The 23,059-nt window shown below is 43.3% G+C and overlaps 1 protein-coding gene across 1 annotated transcript in view; it reads left to right on the top strand.

The window, feature by feature from the left end:
• CHRNA10 (cholinergic receptor nicotinic alpha 10 subunit) overlaps window positions 1-22,621 on the top strand; it is a gene marked incomplete at its 5' end in the record, with an annotated part of 85,077 nt that extends 62,456 nt beyond the window's left edge. Inside the window, 2 exons of the mRNA XM_053705109.1 lie at window positions 18,612-19,144; window positions 22,005-22,621. Coding sequence (XP_053561084.1) covers window positions 18,612-19,144; window positions 22,005-22,621 — 1,150 coding nt within the window. The remainder of the gene's footprint in view (window positions 1-18,611; window positions 19,145-22,004) is intronic.
• Between the last annotated feature and the right edge of the window lie 438 nt (window positions 22,622-23,059).

Here is a 23,059-nt window from a genome sequence, read left to right as displayed (position 1 = left end):
TCCTCTGTAACATACAAGCACACAGCCTAACCTAACTGTGACACCTGCTCCTCTGTAACATACAAGCACACAGCCTAACCTAACTGTGACACCTGCTCCTCTAACATACAAGCGCACAACCTAACCTAACTGTGACACCTGCTCCTCTAACATACAAGCACACAGCCTAACCTAACTGTGACACCTGCTCCTCTGTAACACACAAGCGCACAGCCTAACCTAACTGTGACACCTGCTCCTCTGTAACATACGCGCGCACAGCCTAACCTAACTGTAACACCTGCTCCTCTGTAACATACAAGCGCACAGCCTTACCTAACCATGACACCTGCTCCTCTGTAACATACAAGCGCACAGCCTAACCTAACTGTAACACCTGCTCCTCTGTAACATACAAGCACATAGCCTAACCTACCTGTGACACCTGCTCCTCTGTAACATACAAGCGCACAGCCTAACCTAACTGTGACACCTGCTCCTCTATAACATACACGCGCACAGCCTTACCTAACCATGACACCTGCTCCTCTGTAACATACAAGCGCAGAGCCTAACCTAACTGTAACACCTGCTCCTCTGTAACATACAAGCACATAGCCTAACCTACCTGTGACACCTGCTCCTCTGTAACATACAAGCGCACAGCCTAACCTAACTGTGACACCTGCTCCTCTATAACATACACGCGCACAGCCTAACCTAACTGTAACACCTGCTCCTCTGTAACATACAAGCACACAGCCTAACCTAACTGTAACACCTGCTCCTCTGTAACATACAAGCACACAGCCTAACCTAACTGTAACACCTGCTCCTCTGTAACATACACGCGCACAGCCTAACCTAACTGTGATACCTGCTCCTCTGTAACATACAAGCACACAGCCTAACCTAACTGTGACACCTGCTCCTCTGTAACATACATGCACACAGCCTAACCTAACTGTGACACCTGCTCCTCTGTAACATACAAGCACACAGCCTAACCTAACTGTGACACCTGCTCCTCTGTAACATACACGCGCACAGCCTAACCTAACTGTGACACCTGCTCCTCTGTAACATACACGCGCACAGCCTAACCTAACTGTGACACCTGTTCTTCTGTAACGTACAAACACACAGCCTAACCTAACTGTGACACCTGCTCCTCTGTAACATACAAGCACACAGCCTAACCTAACTGTGACACCTGCTCCTCTGTAACACACAAGCGCACAGCCTAACCTAACTGTGACACCTGCTCCTCTGTAACATACAAGCACACAGCCTAACCTAACTGTGACACCTGCTCCTCTGTAACATACAAGCACACAGTCTAATCTAACTGTGACACCTGCTCCTCTGTAACATACAAGCACACAGCCTAACCTAACTGTGACACCTGCTCCTCTGTAACATACACGCGCACAGCCTAACCTAACTGTGACACCTGCTCCTCTGTAACATACAAGCGCACAGCCTAACCTAACTAACACCTGCTCCTCTGTAACATACACGCGCACAGCCTAACCTAACTGTGACACCTGCTCCTCTGTAACATACAAGCACACAGCCTAACCTAACTATGACACCTGCTCCTCTGTAACATACACGCGCACAGCCTAACCTAACTGTGACACCTGCTCCTCTGTAACATACAAGCACACAGTCTAATCTAACTGTGACACCTGCTCCTCTGTAACATACAAGCACACAGCCTAACCTAACTGTGACACCTGCTCCTCTGTAACATACAAGCGCACAGCCTAACCTAACTAACACCTGCTCCTCTGTAACATACAAGCACACAGCCTAACCTAACTGTGACACCTGCTCCTCTGTAACATACAAGCACACAGCCTAACCTAACTGTGACACCTGCTCCTCTAACATACAAGCGCACAGCCTAACCTAACTGTGACACCTGCTCCTCTAACATACAAGCACACAGCCTAACCTAACTGTGACACGTGCTCCTCTATAACATACACGCGCACAGCCTTACCTAACCATGACACCTGCTCCTCTGTAACATACAAGCGCACAGCCTAACCTAACTGTGACACCTGCTCCTCTGTAACATACAAGCACATAGCCTAACCTACCTGTGACACCTGCTCCTCTGTAACATACAAGCGCACAGCCTAACCTAACTGTGACACCTGCTCCTCTATAACATACACGCGCACAGCCTTACCTAACCATGACACCTGCTCCTCTGTAACATACAAGCGCACAGCCTAACCTAACTGTAACACCTGCTCCTCTGTAACATACAAGCACACAGCCTAACCTAACTGTAACACCTGCTCCTCTGTAACATACAAGCACACAGCCTAACCTAACTGTAACACCTACTCCTCTGTAACATACACGCGCACAGCCTAACCTAACTGTGATACCTGCTCCACTGTAACATACAAGCACACAGCCTAACCTAACTGTGACACCTGCTCCTCTGTAACATAGAAGCGCACAGTCTAATCTAACTGTGACACCTGGTCCTCTGTAACATACAAGCGCACAGCCTAACCTAACTGTAACACCTGCTCCTCTGTAACATACAAGCACACAGCCTAACCTAACTGTGACACCTGCTCCTCTGTAACATACAAGCACACAGCCTAACCTAACTGTGACACCTGCTCCTCTGTAACATACACGCGCACAGCCTAACCTAACTGTGACACCTGTTCTTCTGTAACGTACAAACACACAGCCTAACCTAACTGTGACACCTGCTCCTCTGTAACATACAAGCTCACAGCCTAACCTAACTGTGACACCTGCTCCTCTGTAACATACAAGCACACAGCCTAACCTAACTGTGATACCTGCTCCTCTGTAACATACAAGCACACAGCCTAACCTAACTGTGACACCTGCTCCTCTGTAACATACAAGCACACAGTCTAATCTAACTGTGACACCTGGTCCTCTGTAACATACAAGCGCACAGCCTAACCTAACTGTGACACCTGCTCCTCTAACATAGAAGCGCACAGCCTAACCTAACTGTGACACCTGCTCCTCTGTAACATACAAACACACAGTCTAATCTAACTGTGACACCTGCTCCTCTGTAACATACAAGCACACAGCCTAACCTAACTGTGACACCTGCTCCTCTGTAACATACACGCGCAAAGCCTAACCTAACTGTGACACCTGCTCCTCTGTAACATACAAGCGCACAGCCTAACCTAACTGTGACACCTGCTCCTCTATAACATACAAGCGCACAGCCTAACCTAACTAACACCTGCTCCTCTGTAACATACACGCGCACAGCCTAACCTAACTGTGACAGCTGCTCCTCTGTAACATACAAGCACACAGCCTAACCTAACTGTGACACCTGCTCCTCTGTAACATACAAGCACACAGCCTAACCTAACTGTGACACCTGCTCCTCTGTAACATACAAGCGCACAGCCTAACCTAACTGTGACACCTGCTCCTCTGTAACATACAAGCGCACAGCCTAACCTAACTGTGGCACCTGCTCCTCTGTAACATACAAGCACACAGCCTAACCTAACTGTGACACCTGCTCCTCTGTAACATACAAGCACACAGCCTAACCTAACTGTGACACCTGCTCCTCTGTAACACACAAGCGCACAGCCTAACCTAACTGTGACACCTGCTCCTCTGTAACATACAAGCACACAGCCTAACCTAACTGTGACACCTGCTCCTCTGTAACATACAAGCACACAGTCTAATCTAACTGTGACACCTGCTCCTCTGTAACTTACAAGCACACAGCCTAACCTAACTGTGACACCTGCTCCTCTGTAACATACACGCGCACAGCCTAACCTAACTGTGACACCTGCTCCTCTGTAACATACAAGCGCACAGCCTAACCTAACACCTGCTCCTCTGTAACATACACGCGCACAGCCTAACCTAACTGTGACACCTGCTCCTCTGTAACATACAAGCACACAGCCTAACCTAACTGTGACACCTGCTCCTCTGTAACATACACGCGCACAGCCTAACCTAACTGTGACACCTTCTCCTCTGTAACATACAAGCACACACTCTAATCTAACTGTGACACCTGCTCCTCTGTAACATACAAGCACACAGCCTAACCTAACTGTGACACCTGCTCCTCTGTAACATACAAGCGCACAGCCTAACCTAACTAACACCTGCTCCTCTGTAACATACAAGCACACAGCCTAACCTAACTGTGACACCTGCTCCTCTGTAACATACAAGCACACAGCCTAACCTAACTGTGACACCTGCTCCTCTAACATACAAGCACACAGCCTAACCTAACTGTGACACCTGCTCCTCTAACATACAAGCACACAGCCTAACCTAACTGTGACACGTGCTCCTCTATAACATACACGCGCACAGCCTTACCTAACCATGACACCTGCTCCTCTGTAACATACAAGCGCACAGCCTAACCTAACTGTAACACCTGCTCCTCTGTAACATACAAGCACATAGCCTAACCTACCTGTGACACCTGCTCCTCTGTAACATACAAGCGCACAGCCTAACCTAACTGTGACACCTGCTCCTCTATAACATACACGCGCACAGCCTTACCTAACCATGACACCTGCTCCTCTGTAACATACAAGCGCAGAGCCTAACCTAACTGTAACACCTGCTCCTCTGTAACATACAAGCACACAGCCTAACCTAACTGTAACACCTGCTCCTCTGTAACATACACGTGCACAGCCTTACCTAACCATGACACCTGCTCCTCTGTAACATACAAGCACACAGCCTAACCTAACTGTAACACCTGCTCCTCTGTAACATACAAGCACACAGCCTAACCTAACTGTAACACCTGCTCCTCTGTAACATACATGCGCACAGCCTAACCTAACTGTGATACCTGCTCCTCTGTAACATACAAGCGCACAGTCTAATCTAACTGTGACACCTGGTCCTCTGTAACATACAAGCGCACAGCCTAACCTAACTGTAACACCTGCTCCTCTGTAACATACAAGCACACAGCCTAACCTAACTGTGACACCTGCTCCTCTGTAACATACACGCGCACAGCCTAACCTAACTGTGACACCTGCTCCTCTGTAACATACACGCGCACAGCCTAACCTAACTTTGACACCTGTTCTTCTGTAACGTACAAACACACAGCCTAACCTAACTGTGACACCTGCTCCTCTGTAACATGCAAGCACACAGCCTAACCTAACCGTGACACCTGCTCCTCTGTAACATACAAGTACACAGCCTAACCTAACTGTGACACCTGCTCCTCTGTAACATACAAGCACACAGCCTAACCTAACTGTGACACCTGCTCCTCTAACATACAAGCGCACAGCCTAACCTAACTGTGACACCTGCTCCTCTAACATACAAGCACACAGCCTAACCTAACTGTGAGACCTGCTCCTCTATAACATACACGCGCACAGCCTTACCTAACCATGACACCTGCTCCTCTATAACATACAAGCGCACAGCCTTACCTAACCATGACACCTGCTCCTCTGTAACATACAAGCGCACAGCCTAACCTAACTGTAACACCTGCTCCTCTGTAACATACAAGCACACAGCCTAACCTAACTGTAACACCTGCTCCTCTGTAACATACACGCGCAAAGCCTAACCTAACTGTGATACCTGCTCCTCTGTAACATACAAGCACACAGCCTAACCTAACTGTGACACCTGTTCCTCTGTAACATACAAGCACACAGCCTAACCTAACTATGACACCTGCTCCTCTGTAACATACACGCGCACAGTCTAATCTAACTGTGACACCTGCGCCTCTGTAACATACACGCGCACAGCCTAACCTAACTGTAACATCTGCTCCTCTGTAACATACACGCGCACAGTCTAATCTAACTGTGACACCTGCGCCTCTGTAACATACAAGCGCACAGCCTAACCTAACTGTGACACCTGCTCCTCTGTAACATACACTCGCACAGCCTAACCTAACTGTGACACCTACTCCTCTGTAACATACAAGCGCACAGTCTAATCTAACTGTGACACCTGCTCCTCTGTAACATACAAACGCACAGCCTAACCTAACTGTGACACCTGCTAGTCTGTAACATACAAGCACACAGTCTAATCTAACTGTTACACCTGCTCCTCTGTAACATACAAGCGCACAGCCTAACCTAACTGTGACACCTGCTCCTATGTAACATACAAACGCACAGCCTAACCTAACTGTGACACCTGCTCCTCTAACATACAAGCACACAGCCTAACCTAACTGTGATACCTGCTCCTCTGTAACATACAAGCACACAGTCTAATCTAACTGTGACACCTGCTCCTCTGTAACATACAAGCACACAGCCTAACTTAACTGTGACACCTGCTCCTCTGTAACATACAAGCACACAGCCTAACCTAACTGTGACACCTGCTCCTCTGTAACATACGCGCGCACAGCCTAACCTAACTGTAACACCTGCTCCTCTGTAACATACACGCGCACAGCCTTACCTAACTGTGACACCTGCTCCTCTGTAACATACACGCGCACAACCTAACCTAACTGTGACACCTGCTCCTCTGTAACATACAAGCACACAGCCTAACCTATCTGTGACACCTGCTCCTCTGTAACATGCTAGCCCACAGCCTAACCTTTGTGTGACACCTGCTCCTCTGTAACATACAAGCACACAGTCTAATCTAACTGTGACACCTGCTCCTCTGTAACATACAAGCACACAGCCTAACCTAACTGTGACACCTGCTCCTCTGTAACATACAAGCACACAGCCTAACCTAACTGTGACACTTGCTCCTCTGTAACATATACGCGCACAGCCTAACCTAACTGTGACACCTGCTCCTCTATAACATACAAGCGCACAACCTAACCTAACTGTGACACCTGCTCCTCTGTAACATACACGCACACAGCCTAACCTAACTGTGACACCTGCTCCTCTGTAACATACAAACGCACAGCCTAACCTAACTGTGACAACTGCTCCTCTAACATACAAGCACACAGCCTAACCTATCTGTGACACCTGCTCCTCTGTAACATACAAGCACACAGCCTAACCTAACTGTGACACCTGCTCCTCTGTAACATACACGCGCACAGCCTAACCTAACTGTGACACCTGCTCCTCTGTAACATACAACCCCACAGCCTAACCTAACTGTGACACCTGCTCCTCTGTAACATACAACCCCACAGCCTAACCTAACTGTGACACCTGCTCCTCTGTAACATACGCGCGCACAGCCTAACCTAACTGTAACACCTGCTCCTCTGTAACATACAACCCCACAGCCTAACCTAACTGTGACACCTGCTCCTCTGTAACATACGCGCGCACAGCCTAACCTAACTGTAACACCTGCTCCTCTGTAACATACACGCGCACAGCCTTACCTAACTGTGACACCTGCTCCTCTGTAACATACACGCGCACAACCTAACCTAACTGTGACACCTGCTCCTCTGTAACATACAAGCACACAGCCTAACCTATCTGTGACACCTGCTCCTCTGTAACATGCTAGCCCACAGCCTAACCTTTGTGTGACACCTGCTCCTCTGTAACATACAAGCACACAGTCTAATCTAACTGTAACACCTGCTCCTCTGTAACATACAAGCACACAGCCTAACCTAACTGTGACACCTGCTCCTCTGTAACATACAAGCGCACAGCCTAACCTAACTGTGACACCTGCTCCTCTGTAAAATACAAGCGCACAGCCTTACCTAACTGTGACACCTACTCCTCTGTAACATACAAGCGCACAGCCTAACCTAACTGTAACATCTGCTCCTCTGTAACATACACGCGCACAGTCTAATCTAACTGTGACACCTGCTCCTCTGTAACATACAAACACACAGCCTAACCTAACTGTGACACCTGCTCCTCTGTAACATACAAACACACAGCCTAACCTAACTGTGACACCTGCTCCTCTGTAACATACACGCGCACAGTCTAATCTAACTGTGACACCTGCTCCTCTGTAACATACACGCACACAGCCTAACCTAACTGTGACACCTGCACCTCTGTAACATACAAGCGCAAAGGGTAACCTAACTGTAACATCTGCTCCTCTGTAACATACACGCGCACAGCCTAACCTAACTGTGACACCTACTCCTCTGTAACATACAAGCGCACAGCCTAACCTAACTGTAACATCTGCTCCTCTGTAACATACTAGCGCACAGCCTAACCTAACTGTGACACCTGCGCCTCTGTAACATACAAGCGCACAGCCTAACCTAACTGTGACACCTGCTCCTCTGTAACATACACTCGCACAGCCTAACCTAACTGTGACACCTACTCCTCTGTAACATACAAGCGCACAGTCTAATCTAACTGTGACACCTGCTCCTCTGTAACATACAAACGCACAGCCTAACCTAACTGTGACACCTGCTAGTCTGTAACATACAAGCACACAGTCTAATCTAACTGTTACACCTGCTCCTCTGTAACATACAAGCGCACAGCCTAACCTAACTGTGACACCTGCTCCTATGTAACATACAAACGCACAGCCTAACCTAACTGTGACACCTGCTCCTCTGTAACATACAAGCACACAGTCTAATCTAACTGTGACACCTGCTCCTCTGTAACATACAAGCACACAGCCTAACTTAACTGTGACACCTGCTCCTCTGTAACATACAAGCACACAGCCTAACCTAACTGTGACACCTGCTCCTCTGTAACATACAAGCACACAGTCTAATCTAACTGTGACACCTGCTCCTCTGTAACATACAAGCACACAGCCTAACTTAACTGTGACACCTGCTCCTCTGTAACATACAAGCACACAGCCTAACCTAACTGTGACACCTGCTCCTCTGTAACATTCAAGCACACAGTCTAATCTAACTGTGACACCTGCTCCTCTGTAACATACACGCGCACAGCCTTACCTAACTGTGACACCTGCTCCTCTGTAACATACAAGCACACAGCCTAACCTAACTGTGACACTTGCTCCTCTGTAACATATATGCGCACAGCCTAACCTAACTGTGACACCTGCTCCTCTATAACATACAAGCGCACAACCTAACCTAACTGTGACACCTGCTCCTCTGTAACATACACGCACACAGCCTAACCTAACTGTGACACCTGCTCCTCTGTAACATACAAACGCACAGCCTAACCTAACTGTGACACCTGCTCCTCTAACATACAAGCACACAGCCTAACCTAACTGTGACACCTGCTCCTCTGTAACATACAAGCACACAGTCTAACCTAACTGTGACACCTGCTCCTCTGTAACATACAAACGCACAGCCTAACCTAACTGTGACAACTGCTCCTCTAACATACAAGCACACAGCCTAACCTATCTGTGACACCTGCTCCTCTGTAACATACAAGCACACAGCCTAACCTAACTGTGACACCTGCTCCTCTGTAACATACACGCGCACAGCCTAACCTAACTGTGACACCTGCTCCTCTGTAACATACAACCCCACAGCCTAACCTAACTGTGACACCTGCTCCTCTGTAACATACAACCCCACAGCCTAACCTAACTGTGACACCTGCTCCTCTGTAACATACGCGCGCACAGCCTAACCTAACTGTAACACCTGCTCCTCTGTAACATACAACCCCACAGCCTAACCTAACTGTGACACCTGCTCCTCTGTAACATACGCGCGCACAGCCTAACCTAACTGTAACACCTGCTCCTCTGTAACATACACGCGCACAGCCTTACCTAACTGTGACACCTGCTCCTATGTAACATGCTAGCCCACAGCCTAACCTTTGTGTGACACCTGCTCCTCTGTAACATACAAGCACACAGTCTAATCTAACTGTAACACCTGCTCCTCTGTAACATACAAGCACACAGCCTAACCTAACTGTGACACCTGCTCCTCTGTAACATACAAGCGCACAGCCTAACCTAACTGTGACACCTGCTCCTCTGTAAAATACAAGCGCACAGCCTTACCTAACTGTGACACCTACTCCTCTGTAACATACAAGCGCACAGCCTAACCTAACTGTAACATCTGCTCCTCTGTAACATACACGCGCACAGTCTAATCTAACTGTGACACCTGCTCCTCTGTAACATACAAACACACAGCCTAACCTAACTGTGACACCTGCTCCTCTGTAACATACAAGCACACAGTCTAATCTAACTGTGACACCTGCTCCTCTGTAACATACAAGCGCACAGCCTAACCTAACTGTGACACCTGCTCCTCTGTAACATTCAAGCACACAGCCTAACCTAACTGTGGCATCTGCTCCTCTGTAACATACACGCGCACAGCCTAACCTAACTGTGACACCTGCACCTCTGTAACATACAAGCGCAAAGGGTAACCTAACTGTAACATCTGCTCCTCTGTAACATACACGCGCACAGCCTAACCTAACTGTGACACCTACTCCTCTGTAACATACAAGCGCACAGCCTAACCTAACTGTAATATCTGCTCCTCTGTAACATACAAGCGCACAGCCTAACCTAACTGTGACACCTGCGCCTCTGTAACATACAAGCGCACAGCCTAACCTAACTGTGACACCTGCTCCTCTGTAACATACACTCGCACAGCCTAACCTAACTGTGACACCTACTCCTCTGTAACATACAAGCGCACAGTCTAATCTAACTGTGACACCTGCTCCTCTGTAACATACAAACGCACAGCCTAACCTAACTGTGACACCTGCTAGTCTGTAACATACAAGCACACAGTCTAATCTAACTGTTACACCTGCTCCTCTGTAACATACAAGCGCACAGCCTAACCTAACTGTGACACCTGCTCCTATGTAACATACAAACGCACAGCCTAACCTAACTGTGACACCTGCTCCTCTAACATACAAGCACAGCCTAACCTAACTGTGACACCTGCTCCTCTGTAACATACAAGCACACAGCCTAACTTAACTGTGACACCTGCTCCTCTGTAACATACAAGCACACAGCCTAACCTAACTGTGACACCTGCTCCTCTGTAACATACAAGCACACAGTCTAATCTAACTGTGACACCTGCTCCTCTGTAACATACAAGCACACAGCCTAACTTAACTGTGACACCTGCTCCTCTGTAACATACAAGCACACAGCCTAACCTAACTGTGACACTTGCTCCTCTGTAACATATATGCGCACAGCCTAACCTAACTGTGACACCTGCTCCTCTATAACATACAAGCGCACAACCTAACCTAACTGTGACACCTGCTCCTCTGTAACATACACGCACACAGCCTAACCTAACTGTGACACCTGCTCCTCTGTAACATACAAACGCACAGCCTAACCTAACTGTGACACCTGCTCCTCTAACATACAAGCACACAGCCTAACCTAACTGTGACACCTGCTCCTCTGTAACATACAAGCACACAGTCTAATCTAACTGTGACACCTGCTCCTCTGTAACATACAAGCACACAGCCTAACTTAACTGTGACACCTGCTCCTCTGTAACATACAAGCACACAGCCTAACCTAACTGTGACACCTGCTCCTCTGTAACATACAAGCACACAGTCTAATCTAACTGTGACACCTGCTCCTCTGTAACATACAAGCACACAGCCTAACTTAACTGTGACACCTGCTCCTCTGTAACATACAAGCACACAGCCTAACCTAACTGTGACACTTGCTCCTCTGTAACATATACGCGCACAGCCTAACCTAACTGTGACACCTGCTCCTCTGTAACATACAAGCGCACAACCTAACCTAACTGTGACACCTGCTCCTCTGTAACATACACGCACACAGCCTAACCTAACTGTGACACCTGCTCCTCTGTAACATACACGCGCACAGCCTAACCTAACTGTGACACCTGCTCCTCTGTAACATACATGCACACAGTCTAATCTAACTGTGACACCTGCTCCTCTGTAACATACAAGCGCACAGTCTAATCTAACTGTGACACCTGCTCCTCTGTAACATACAAGCACACAGTCTAATCTAACTGTGACACCTGCTCCTCTGTAACATACAAGCACACAGTCTAATCTAACTGTGACACCTGCTCCTCTGTAACATACAAACACACAGTCTAATCTAACTGTGACACCTACTCCTCTGTAACATACAAGCACACAGCCTAACCTAACTGTGACACCTGCTCCTCTGTAACATACAAGCGCACAGTCTAATCTAACTGTGACACCTGCTCCTCTGTAACATACAAGCGCACAGCCTAACCTAACTGTGACACCTGCACCTCTGTAACATACAAGCACACAGTCTAATCTAACTGTGACACCTGCTCCTCTGTAACATACAAGCACACAGCCTAACCTAACTGTGACACCTGCTCCTCTGTAACATACAAGCACACAGCCTAACCTAACTGTGACACCTGTTCCTCTGTAACATACAAGCGCACAGCCTAACCTAACTGTGACACCTGCACCTCTGTAACATACAAGCACACAGTCTAATCTAACTGTGACACCTGCTCCTCTGTAACATACAAGCACACAGCCTAACCTAACTGTGACACCTGCTCCTCTGTAACATACAAGCGCACAGCCTAACCTAACTGTGGCACCTGCTCCTCTGTAACATACAAGCACACAGCCTAACCTAACTGTAACACCTGCTCCTCTGTAACATACACGCGCACAGCCTAACCTAACTGTGACACCTGCTCCTCTGTAACATACACTCGCACATCCTAACCTAACTGTGACACCTGCTCCTCTGTAACATACAAGCACACAGCCTAACCTAACTGTAACACCTGCTCCTCTGTAACATACAAACGCACAGCCTAACCTAACTGTAACACCTGCTCCTCTGTAACATACACGCGCACAGCCTAACCTAACTGTGACACCTGCTCCTCTGTAACAAGCGCACAGCCTAAACTAACTGTGACACCTGCTCCTCTGTAACATACAAGCGCACAGTCTAATCTAACTGTGACACCTGTACCTCTATATAATCTGTGTACTAGACGGGGCCAGTTGCGTGAGGGATTTATAATCTGTGTATTAGATGGTGCCAGTTGTGTGAGGGATTTATAATCTGTGTATTAGACGGTACCAGTTGTGTGTGAGATTTATAATCTGTTTAATAGACGGTGCCAGTTGTTTGAGGGATTTATAATCTGTGTATTAAACGGTGCCAGTTGTGTGAGGGATTTATAATCTGTTTATTAGACGGTGCCAGTTGTGTGAGGGATTTATTATCTGTTTATTAGGCGGTACCAGTTGTGTGAGGGATTTATAATCTGTTTATTAGACGGTAGCTTTTGTGTGAGGGATTTATTATCTGTGTATTAGACAGTACCAGTTGTGTGAGGGATTTATAATCTGTGTATTAGACAGTACCAGTTGTGTGAGGGATTTATAATCTGTGTATTAGACAGTGCCAGTTGTGTGAGGGATTTATAATCTGTATATTAGACAGTACCAGTTGTGTGAGGGATTTATAATCTGTTTATTAGATGGTGCCAGTTGTGTGAGGTATTTATAATCTGTGTATTAGACAGTACCAGTTGTGTGAGGGATTTATAATCTGTGTATTAGATGGTGCCAGTTGTGTGAGGTATTTATAATCTGTGTATTAGACAGTACCAGTTGTGTGAGGGATTTATAATCTGTGTATTAGGTGGTACCAGTTGTGTGAGGGATTTATAATCTGTGTATTAGATGGTGCCAGCTGTGTGAGGGATTTATAATCTGTGTATTAGACAGTTCCAGTTGTGTGAGGGATTTATAATCTGTGTATTAGACAGTACCAGTTGTGTGAGGGATTTATAATCGGTGTTTTAGGCGGTACCAGTTGTGTGAGGGATTTATAATCTGTGTATTAGGCGGTACCAGTTGTGTGAGGGATTTATAATCTGTGTATTAGATGGTGCCAGTTGTGTGAGGGATTTATAATCTGTGTATTAGACAGTACCAGTTGTGTGAGGGATTTATAATCGGTGTTTTAGGCGGTACCAGTTGTGTGAGGGATTTATAATCTGTGTATTAGGCGGTACCAGTTGTGTGAGGGATTTATAATCTGTGTATTAGACAGTACCAGTTGTGTGAGGGATTTATAATCTGTGTATTAGATGGTGCCAGTTGTGTGAGGGATTTATAATCTGTGTATTAGGCGGTACCAGTTGTGTGAGGGATTTATAATCTGTGTATTAGATGGTGCCAGTTGTGTGAGGGATTTATAATCTGTGTATTAGACGGTGCCAGTTGTGTGAGGGATTTATAATCCTCTTTATTAGACAGTACCAGTTGTGTGAGGGATTTATAATCTGTTTATTAGGCGGTGCCAGTTGTGTGAGGTATTTATAATCTGTGTATTAGACAGTACCAGTCGTGTGAGGGATTTATAATCTGTGTATTAGACGGTGCCAGTTGTGTGAGGGATTTATAATCTGTGTATTAGACGGTGCCAGTTGTGTGAGGGATTTATAATCCTCTTTATTAGACAGTACCAGTTGTGTGAGGGATTTATAATCTGTGTATTAGACGGTGCCAGTTGTGTGAGGGATTTATAATCTGTGTATTAGACGGTGCCAGTTGTGTGAGGGATTTATAATCCTCTTTATTAGACAGTACCAGTTGTGTGAGGGATTTATAATCCTCTTTATTAGACAGTACCAGTTGTGTGAGGGATTTATAATCTGTGTATTAGACGGTGCCAGTTGTGTGAGGGATTTATAATCTGTGTATTAGACGGTGCCAGTTGTGTAAAGTATTTATAATCTGTGTATTAGACAGTACCAGTTGTGTGAGGGATTTATAATCTGTGTATTAGACGGTGCCAGTTGTGTGAGGTATTTATAATCTGTTTAATAGACGGTGCCAGTTGTTTGAGGGATTTATAATCTGTGTATTAAACGGTGCCAGTTGTGTGAGGGATTTATAATCTGTTTATTAGACGGTGCCAGTTGTGTGAGGGATTTATTATCTGTTTATTAGGCGGTACCAGTTGTGTGAGGGATTTATAATCTGTTTATTAGACGGTAGATTTTGTGTGAGGGATTTATTAGCTGTGTATTAGACAGTACCAGTTGTGTGAGGGATTTATAATCTGTGTATTAGACAGTACCAGTTGTGTGAGGGATTTATAATCTGTGTATTAGACAGTGCCAGTTGTGTGAGGGATTTATAATCTGTATATTAGACAGTACCAGTTGTGTGAGGGATTTATAATCTGTTTATTAGATGGTGCCAGTTGTGTGAGGTATTTATAATCTGTGTATTAGACAGTACCAGTTGTGTGAGGGATTTATAATCTGTGTATTAGATGGTGCCAGTTGTGTGAGGTATTTATAATCTGTGTATTAGACAGTACCAGTTGTGTGAGGGATTTATAATCTGTGTATTAGGTGGTACCAGTTGTGTGAGGGATTTATAATCTGTGTATTAGATGGTGCCAGCTGTGTGAGGGATTTATAATCTGTGTATTAGACAGTTCCAGTTGTGTGAGGGATTTATAATCTGTGTATTAGACAGTACCAGTTGTGTGAGGGATTTATAATCGGTGTTTTAGGCGGTACCAGTTGTGTGAGGGATTTATAATCTGTGTATTAGGCGGTACCAGTTGTGTGAGGGATTTATAATCTGTGTATTAGATGGTGCCAGTTGTGTGAGGGATTTATAATCTGTGTATTAGACAGTACCAGTTGTGTGAGGGATTTATAATCGGTGTTTTAGGCGGTACCAGTTGTGTGAGGGATTTATAATCTGTGTATTAGGCGGTACCAGTTGTGTGAGGGATTTATAATCTGTGTATTAGACAGTACCAGTTGTGTGAGGGATTTATAATCTGTGTATTAGATGGTGCCAGTTGTGTGAGGGATTTATAATCTGTGTATTAGGCGGTACCAGTTGTGTGAGGGATTTATAATCTGTGTATTAGATGGTGCCAGTTGTGTGAGGGATTTATAATCTGTGTATTAGACGGTGCCAGTTGTGTGAGGGATTTATAATCCTCTTTATTAGACAGTACCAGTTGTGTGAGGGATTTATAATCTGTTTATTAGGCGGTGCCAGTTGTGTGAGGTATTTATAATCTGTGTATTAGACAGTACCAGTCGTGTGAGGGATTTATAATCTGTGTATTAGACGGTGCCAGTTGTGTGAGGGATTTATAATCTGTGTATTAGACGGTGCCAGTTGTGTGAGGGATTTATAATCCTCTTTATTAGACAGTACCAGTTGTGTGAGGGATTTATAATCTGTGTATTAGACGGTGCCAGTTGTGTGAGGGATTTATAATCTGTGTATTAGACGGTGCCAGTTGTGTGAGGGATTTATAATCCTCTTTATTAGACAGTACCAGTTGTGTGAGGGATTTATAATCCTCTTTATTAGACAGTACCAGTTGTGTGAGGGATTTATAATCTGTTTATTAGACGGTGCCAGTTGTGTGAGGGATTTATAATCTGTGTATTAGACGGTGCCAGTTGTGTGAGGGATTTATAATCTGTGTATTAGACGGTGCCAGTTGTGTAAAGTATTTATAATCTGTGTATTAGACAGTACCAGTTGTGTGAGGGATTTATAATCTGTGTATTAGACGGTGCCAGTTGTGTGAGGTATTTATAATCTGTGTATTAGACAGTACCAGTTGTGTGAGGGATTTATAATCTGTGTATTAGACGGTGCCAGTTGTGTGAGGGATTTATAATCTGTGTATTAGACGGTGCCAGTTGTGTGAGGTATTTATAATCTGTGTATTAGACAGTACCAGTTGTGTGAGGGATTTATAATCTGTGTATTAGACAGTGCCAGTTGTGTGAGGGATTTATAATCTGTGTATTAGACGGTGCCAGTTGTGTGAGGGATTTATAATCTGTGTATTAGATGGTGCCAGTTGTGTGAGGGATTTATAATCTGTGTATTAGACGGTGCCAGTTGTGTGAGGGATTTATAATCTGTGTATTAGACGGTGCCAGTTGTGTGAGGGATTTATAATCCTCTTTATTAGACAGTACCAGTTGTGTGAGGGATTTATAATCCTCTTTATTAGACAGTACCAGTTGTGTGAGGGATTTATAATCTGTTTATTAGACGGTGCCAGTTGTGTGAGGGATTTATAATCTGTGTATTAGACGGTGCCAGTTGTGTGAGGGATTTATAATCTGTGTATTAGACGGTGCCAGTTGTGTAAGGTATTTATAATCTGTGTATTAGACAGTACCAGTTGTGTGAGGGATTTATAATCTGTGTATTAGACGGTGCCAGTTGTGTGAGGTATTTATAATCTGTGTATTAGACAGTACCAGTTGTGTGAGGGATTTATAATCTGTGTATTAGACGGTGCCAGTTGTGTGAGGGATTTATAATCTGTGTATTAGACGGTGCCAGTTGTGTGAGGTATTTATAATCTGTGTATTAGACAGTACCAGTTGTGTGAGGGATTTATAATCTGTGTATTAGACAGTGCCAGTTGTGTGAGGGATTTATAATCTGTGTATTAGACGGTGCCAGTTGTGTGAGGGATTTATAATCTGTGTATTAGATGGTGCCAGTTGTGTGAGGGATTTATAATCTGTGTATTAGACAGTACCAGTTGTGTGAGGGATTTATAATCTGTGTATTAGACAGTGCCAGTTGTGTGAGGGATTTATAATCTGTGTATTAGACGGTGCCAGTTGTGTGAGGGATTTATAATCTGTGTATTAGACGGTGCCAGTTGTGTGAGGGATTTATAATCTGTGTATTAGACGGTGCCAGTTGTGTGAGGGATTTATAATCTGTGTATTAGACGGTGCCAGTTGTGTGAGGGATTTATAATCTGTGTATTAGACTGTGCCAGTTGTGTGAGGGATTTATGATTTTGTGGATATTAGACAATGACAGTTATCTGACTGTGTTATTAAGTTATTTGTTTTAGACAGAGGTTTAGTATTCTTTATATCTGATCAATTCCAGAGACAGAAAGAGGAAAAAAAATAACTAGCCGAGCAGGAGAATGTATTAGTGACAGGTACCCCACATGCCTTTTATATATTAGAAAATACACATTAATGGGACTTAATACTCATATGCTAAATCACTTGAAACTGATGCAGTGTAACTGTAAAAAGCTGAGAAGAAAATATCACCTGAGCATCGCTATGTAAAACAGGAAGATATTTTACCTCACCAGTGTTGTGTAAACATTTATACTTCAGCTGCAAGTTGAGAAAAAATAAATAAATAAATAACAGCCAATCAGCATCAGCAGTGCTGAGGTAATTCTTTGACTTTGCTGTGATCTCATGAGCGTTGATAGAACCTACTTAAACTGAGTAGGAAAATAACATGATTGTGCCTGCACATGACAGATGCACACTCTCTTGCTTGTCCTGGGACAAGCATCCTGACTGGCGGCTTAAAATCTCTTTACAGTGGGGTTTGAATACTTAGGAATTTTTAGGTAAAATCTCTTCCCTTTTTTACATAGAGATGTTCAGGTGATATTTTCTAGTCAGCTTTTTACAGCTATGCTCCATCACTTTCATGTGCTTCAACATATGGGTATCATGGCCCTTTAATAAAAAAAAGTCAAATCATTGATGACAAATGTTTTCATACTTTGCACCACCAAAAGCTTTGCACTATTAATCCCAAATTCTTGTTTCCCAGTGCTGATGACCAGTTCACAGGATCTATGGAGACCAATGTTGTTATCAGATATGATGGACAGATCATGTGGGATTCCCCAGCCATTACCAAGAGTTCCTGCAAAGTCGATGTCTCCTTCTTCCCCTTCGATAGGCAGCAATGTCGCTTGACCTTTGGCTCTTGGACATATAATGGCAACCAGATCGATATCCTCAACCACCTGGATACTGGAGATCTGACAGACTTTGTAGAAAACGTAGAATGGGAAGTGCTGGGCATGCCTGCCAAGAAGAATGTTATCACATACGGGTGCTGCTCTGAGCCTTATCCTGACGTCACCTACACATTGATGCTAAAGAGGAGAGCTTCCTTCTACATATTCAACCTGCTCCTCCCCTGTGTCATGATATCATTTCTTGCTCCCCTTGGCTTCTACCTTCCAGCTGACTCTGGGGAGAAGGTCTCTCTTGGTGTCACTGTCCTGTTGGCTCTCACTGTGTTCCAACTGCTGGTGGCAGAGAGCATGCCACCTTCAGAAAATGTGCCACTGATTGGTAAGTCAAATTAAGCTGTTATAAACATGTCTACCTTTAAATGTTTTTGATTAGGCCTTATATTGGAGGTGATGAGTGTCTGCTAAGAAGTGGTAAAATAATTATTGTTGTTGAGCTATAATTAGAGAAGCAGTTGTTTTCTCCGGGGTTTTTTTCAAAGCCTTTTTTTCCGGAATAATTGGAAAAAAGGGAGTATGGAATATTTTCTGTAACAATAATACATAATATGTTTATGAGATGGTGTTCATATATTTAAATCCTCATATATTATTTCTAAAAAGCTATATAAGATTAAAACTTTTATGAAAGACTCATGAGACTTTATGTAAAGTCTCAAATCATTGCAATTTGTATACCCGTAAGTAGGGTTGCCCCCACGACCATGTTTTCCTGGACACTTACGAATTACAGATGCTGCAGGGTGTGCAGAGGGGAACATGAAATGCATCCTTGGAAATCACACGAATAGTGACACTGAACAGCACTATTCATGTTTCCCTCTGCACACCCTGCAGCATGTATAACTCATAAGTGTCCAGGAAAGCATGGCTGAGGTTGCAACCCTACCATGAAGACAAGCAAATCCTGGAATACAATTCAAATACTAAGAAAATACCAAGGATGCAATTCTCAAATAAAATAGTAATATACATTTCTGCCTCTAGGGGCACTGCGGGGAAAAAGGTTTCAGTTTATTTTTCTTTTGAGCTCCATCTTGTTGGTTTAGTTGATTGAGTTGTTTTGTCCTCTCTGTTAGTCCTTAATTGAAAGGTAAGGGTTTAAATTAATTAGAGTTCTGAAAATTGCACCGTTTATTAACTGCATTAGTTTATCTTCATAACCTTAATCTAGATGATGACTTGATTCCTACTAAAATTCTTCTCCCCCATCTTCTCCCCCATCACAGCATAGTGTTAACCTGTATAAAATACCAATAAGATAAGATGATACCTGAAAATCAGGGAATAGTCGATCAAGCTCTTGCAAGAGTAATATATTCTTCTGCTATTGGTTCTCCAATCAGATTCTTCTAATAGGGGAGAAAACTCACTACGAGAGAACTATAGGGGTCTGGAGTTTCTCTTTAATGGAAATGAGGGCTTTCTCTCTATCTAAGACTATCAACCAGTAGGAGAATTAAAGGAGCCAAAATAATGTTCTTAGTTTTTTTATGTTGATCGTTTCTTTGGTTTTCATTGTTTGGGTCGGGGTTGCCTGTACTTTCAAAAGAGGTTTGCTTGAGCGCAATCGAATTTAACGCGCATTAGGTTAGTGCGACTTCAGAGCTCTGGTTAACTGTAACGCGAGATAAAAAAGTTGCACAATAAAACATCAAAAATACATTTTACAGACTGTTACACTCATAATAATGCTAAATAACATTAAAAAGTTATGAGGTCAAAAAGGCATGCAAGGGCTTTAACACAGAGATACATTTGTGTTTTACTGTATGTATATATATATATACCTATACTTGTGTGTATATATTCTTATACATTTATAGCTATAGATGTGTATTTTACATGACCATTATCAGATATATAGTGAAATAATAATATTAATAATAAAAAGTACAGATGTTTTATGTGAAGAACATAGGAATGTAAAATATGCATTTTGCGCATCGGGTTTCACAATTTAGATTTAACAAGGTCGTTAGCGCACATGAAAATTTGGTAATCTTTTATATTATTGAAATATTAAATATAAAAAAGGTTATATGAAATTTATATTTCATATAAAATAAGTATGAGCTGTGCTTATAGTGAATTTGAATACCATTACAATGTAGATTTTTTAGATTTTCAAACAGAAATGTGTATTAGATTGAAAAAGGGTCCAAACGGTGTATTTCAATAAAGTACAAACATTCTAATTGTTATATTGTATTTGTGAACATTTTATACTTTAATATTTTGAGATTACTATTTTAACTTTTTATTTACACCTTTTCAAAAATTATTTTTTTACCATTATAGCCGATCTATTGTAGGCTTTTTCTCATTATTTATCTCACACATACTTGATATATTAAGCTAGTGAAGAAATCCCATTTTGACATAGGTTCACAAATAAAATATTAATACCTGAATGCTTGTTTGTCACTGCAATTAAGTGTTTTGGATTTTACAAAAATGTTAATCATATATTGACACAAAATTATTAGGACTGGTTAGACATCTAGCGCTACTATGAATAGGCAAGGGTTGGAAGATATCTAGTTTGATTTCGGCATATAATGCTTTCTTCTACCAACCTACACTTTCTGTCCTCTGCAATATTTTTTTTGTCTCTATGGTCACTACGGGACTGTGGGGGAGTACAGATCCATGAAAGATGAACGATTCCAGGGGAGCGAGTGTTTACTCTTAGTGCTTGCAGAGAAGTATAAGATGTTTTAAGAAACACTGTTCTCATTTCCTATGCATGATCTCCCCCTACTAGTATTCCATGGCTGGAATAAATCAGACTGCAGGTTATAGGTTGAACAACCTGGTGTAACCAAGATTAAATATTGTTTTTTTACTCTGATAAATAAAAATGGTTAGGAGTGATCACTGGGCTCATTGTTAACCGTGTATAACTATATCACTTAATGTAGTTCTGTAGATTCAGGTTGATTGAGCTTTCCGCAAATGTTATGAGGTATGAGTGGGTGTGATCAATAAGGATAAATATTTAGTATAAAGTTGCTTGAGAGGATTCCTCAAGTCTTCTATGGTACATAATATACTGGCAACAACAACAAAAAAATATTTTTTCATGCAAACTCCATATTAAGAGAAACATATTCCTAAGAAAGAAGATTAGGCACTTATACAATACAGATCTTTAATGTTTTTTTTTCTTCTGTTTGTAGGAAAGTATTATATTGCAACTATGACAATGATAACTGCTTCAACAGCTCTAACTATTTTCATTATGAATATCCATCACTGTGGGCCAGAGGCAAAGCCGGTTCCAAAGTGGGCCAAGAAGTTTATCTTGCAATATATGTCCAGGATATTCTTTGTGTATGAGGTGGGGGAAAGTTGCAAAAGACCAAAACCTGAGACAGAGCCTGAGAAGTTACCCAAGGTCCAAGTGAATGGGCAAGCCAAATGGGAGGAACCCGCAGCCAAAGTTAATAACTTTCCAGACATTGAGAAGCCGAAACTTGAAGAAAATATAGAAGAGCAAGATCTGGGTTATGGAAATGCATTTAGAAATGGTGATGGTGCCTGGAAAGATTATGGTCAACCACATGTGAGATCAGAGGAGCATAATGAATGTTCTAAGATCAATTGTCTGTGCCACAATGAGCGTCTGCTCAAAAACATTGAATATATGGCCAACTGCTTTAGAGAGCAAAAGGCAGCTCAGAAACGGACCGGGGAATGGAAGAAAGTTGCCAAGGTCATGGATCGATTCTTCATGTGGGTTTTTTTCATCATGGTGTTTTTCATGAGTGTGCTGATCATGGGCAAAGCCATTTGAAAGGCACCATAGGAAACGTCTTGGGGTCTAAAACCTTAATTGCAGACCATGCAGTGTAAACATCTTGATATTCGGGTCCATCATGCACAAAGAAAGACTTTAACAAGACTGTTTGCTTGATGATGACCATGTGATAGAGCTCTCAGCCAGTAAATGTAATATACCATTAATGCCCCAGGTGCGGGCTGTATTAGAGAATGTGTATAACTTATGTAATCAGCAAAGCACTACATCATTATAAGGCTTCTATTATTCTGCATTATTGGCTATAATCATGTTTTAATGCTGAGACTGTTCAGAGGGAACCTAGAAATCTAGAGTTTACCGCAGTAAGCAGACCTACACGACTGCATTTAAAGCATGAGCAAACAGTAATACGATTAAGATATAACACATCATGGAATAGATTGGGATATTGGCGCTACAGCTTTAAATAAA

This window comes from Bombina bombina, chromosome 3 (assembly GCF_027579735.1).
Source record: "Bombina bombina isolate aBomBom1 chromosome 3, aBomBom1.pri, whole genome shotgun sequence".
NCBI lineage: Eukaryota > Metazoa > Chordata > Amphibia > Anura > Bombinatoridae > Bombina > Bombina bombina.
The sequence above is the reverse complement of the archived record's forward strand: the minus strand, read 5'-3'. Positions and strand labels throughout refer to the sequence as shown.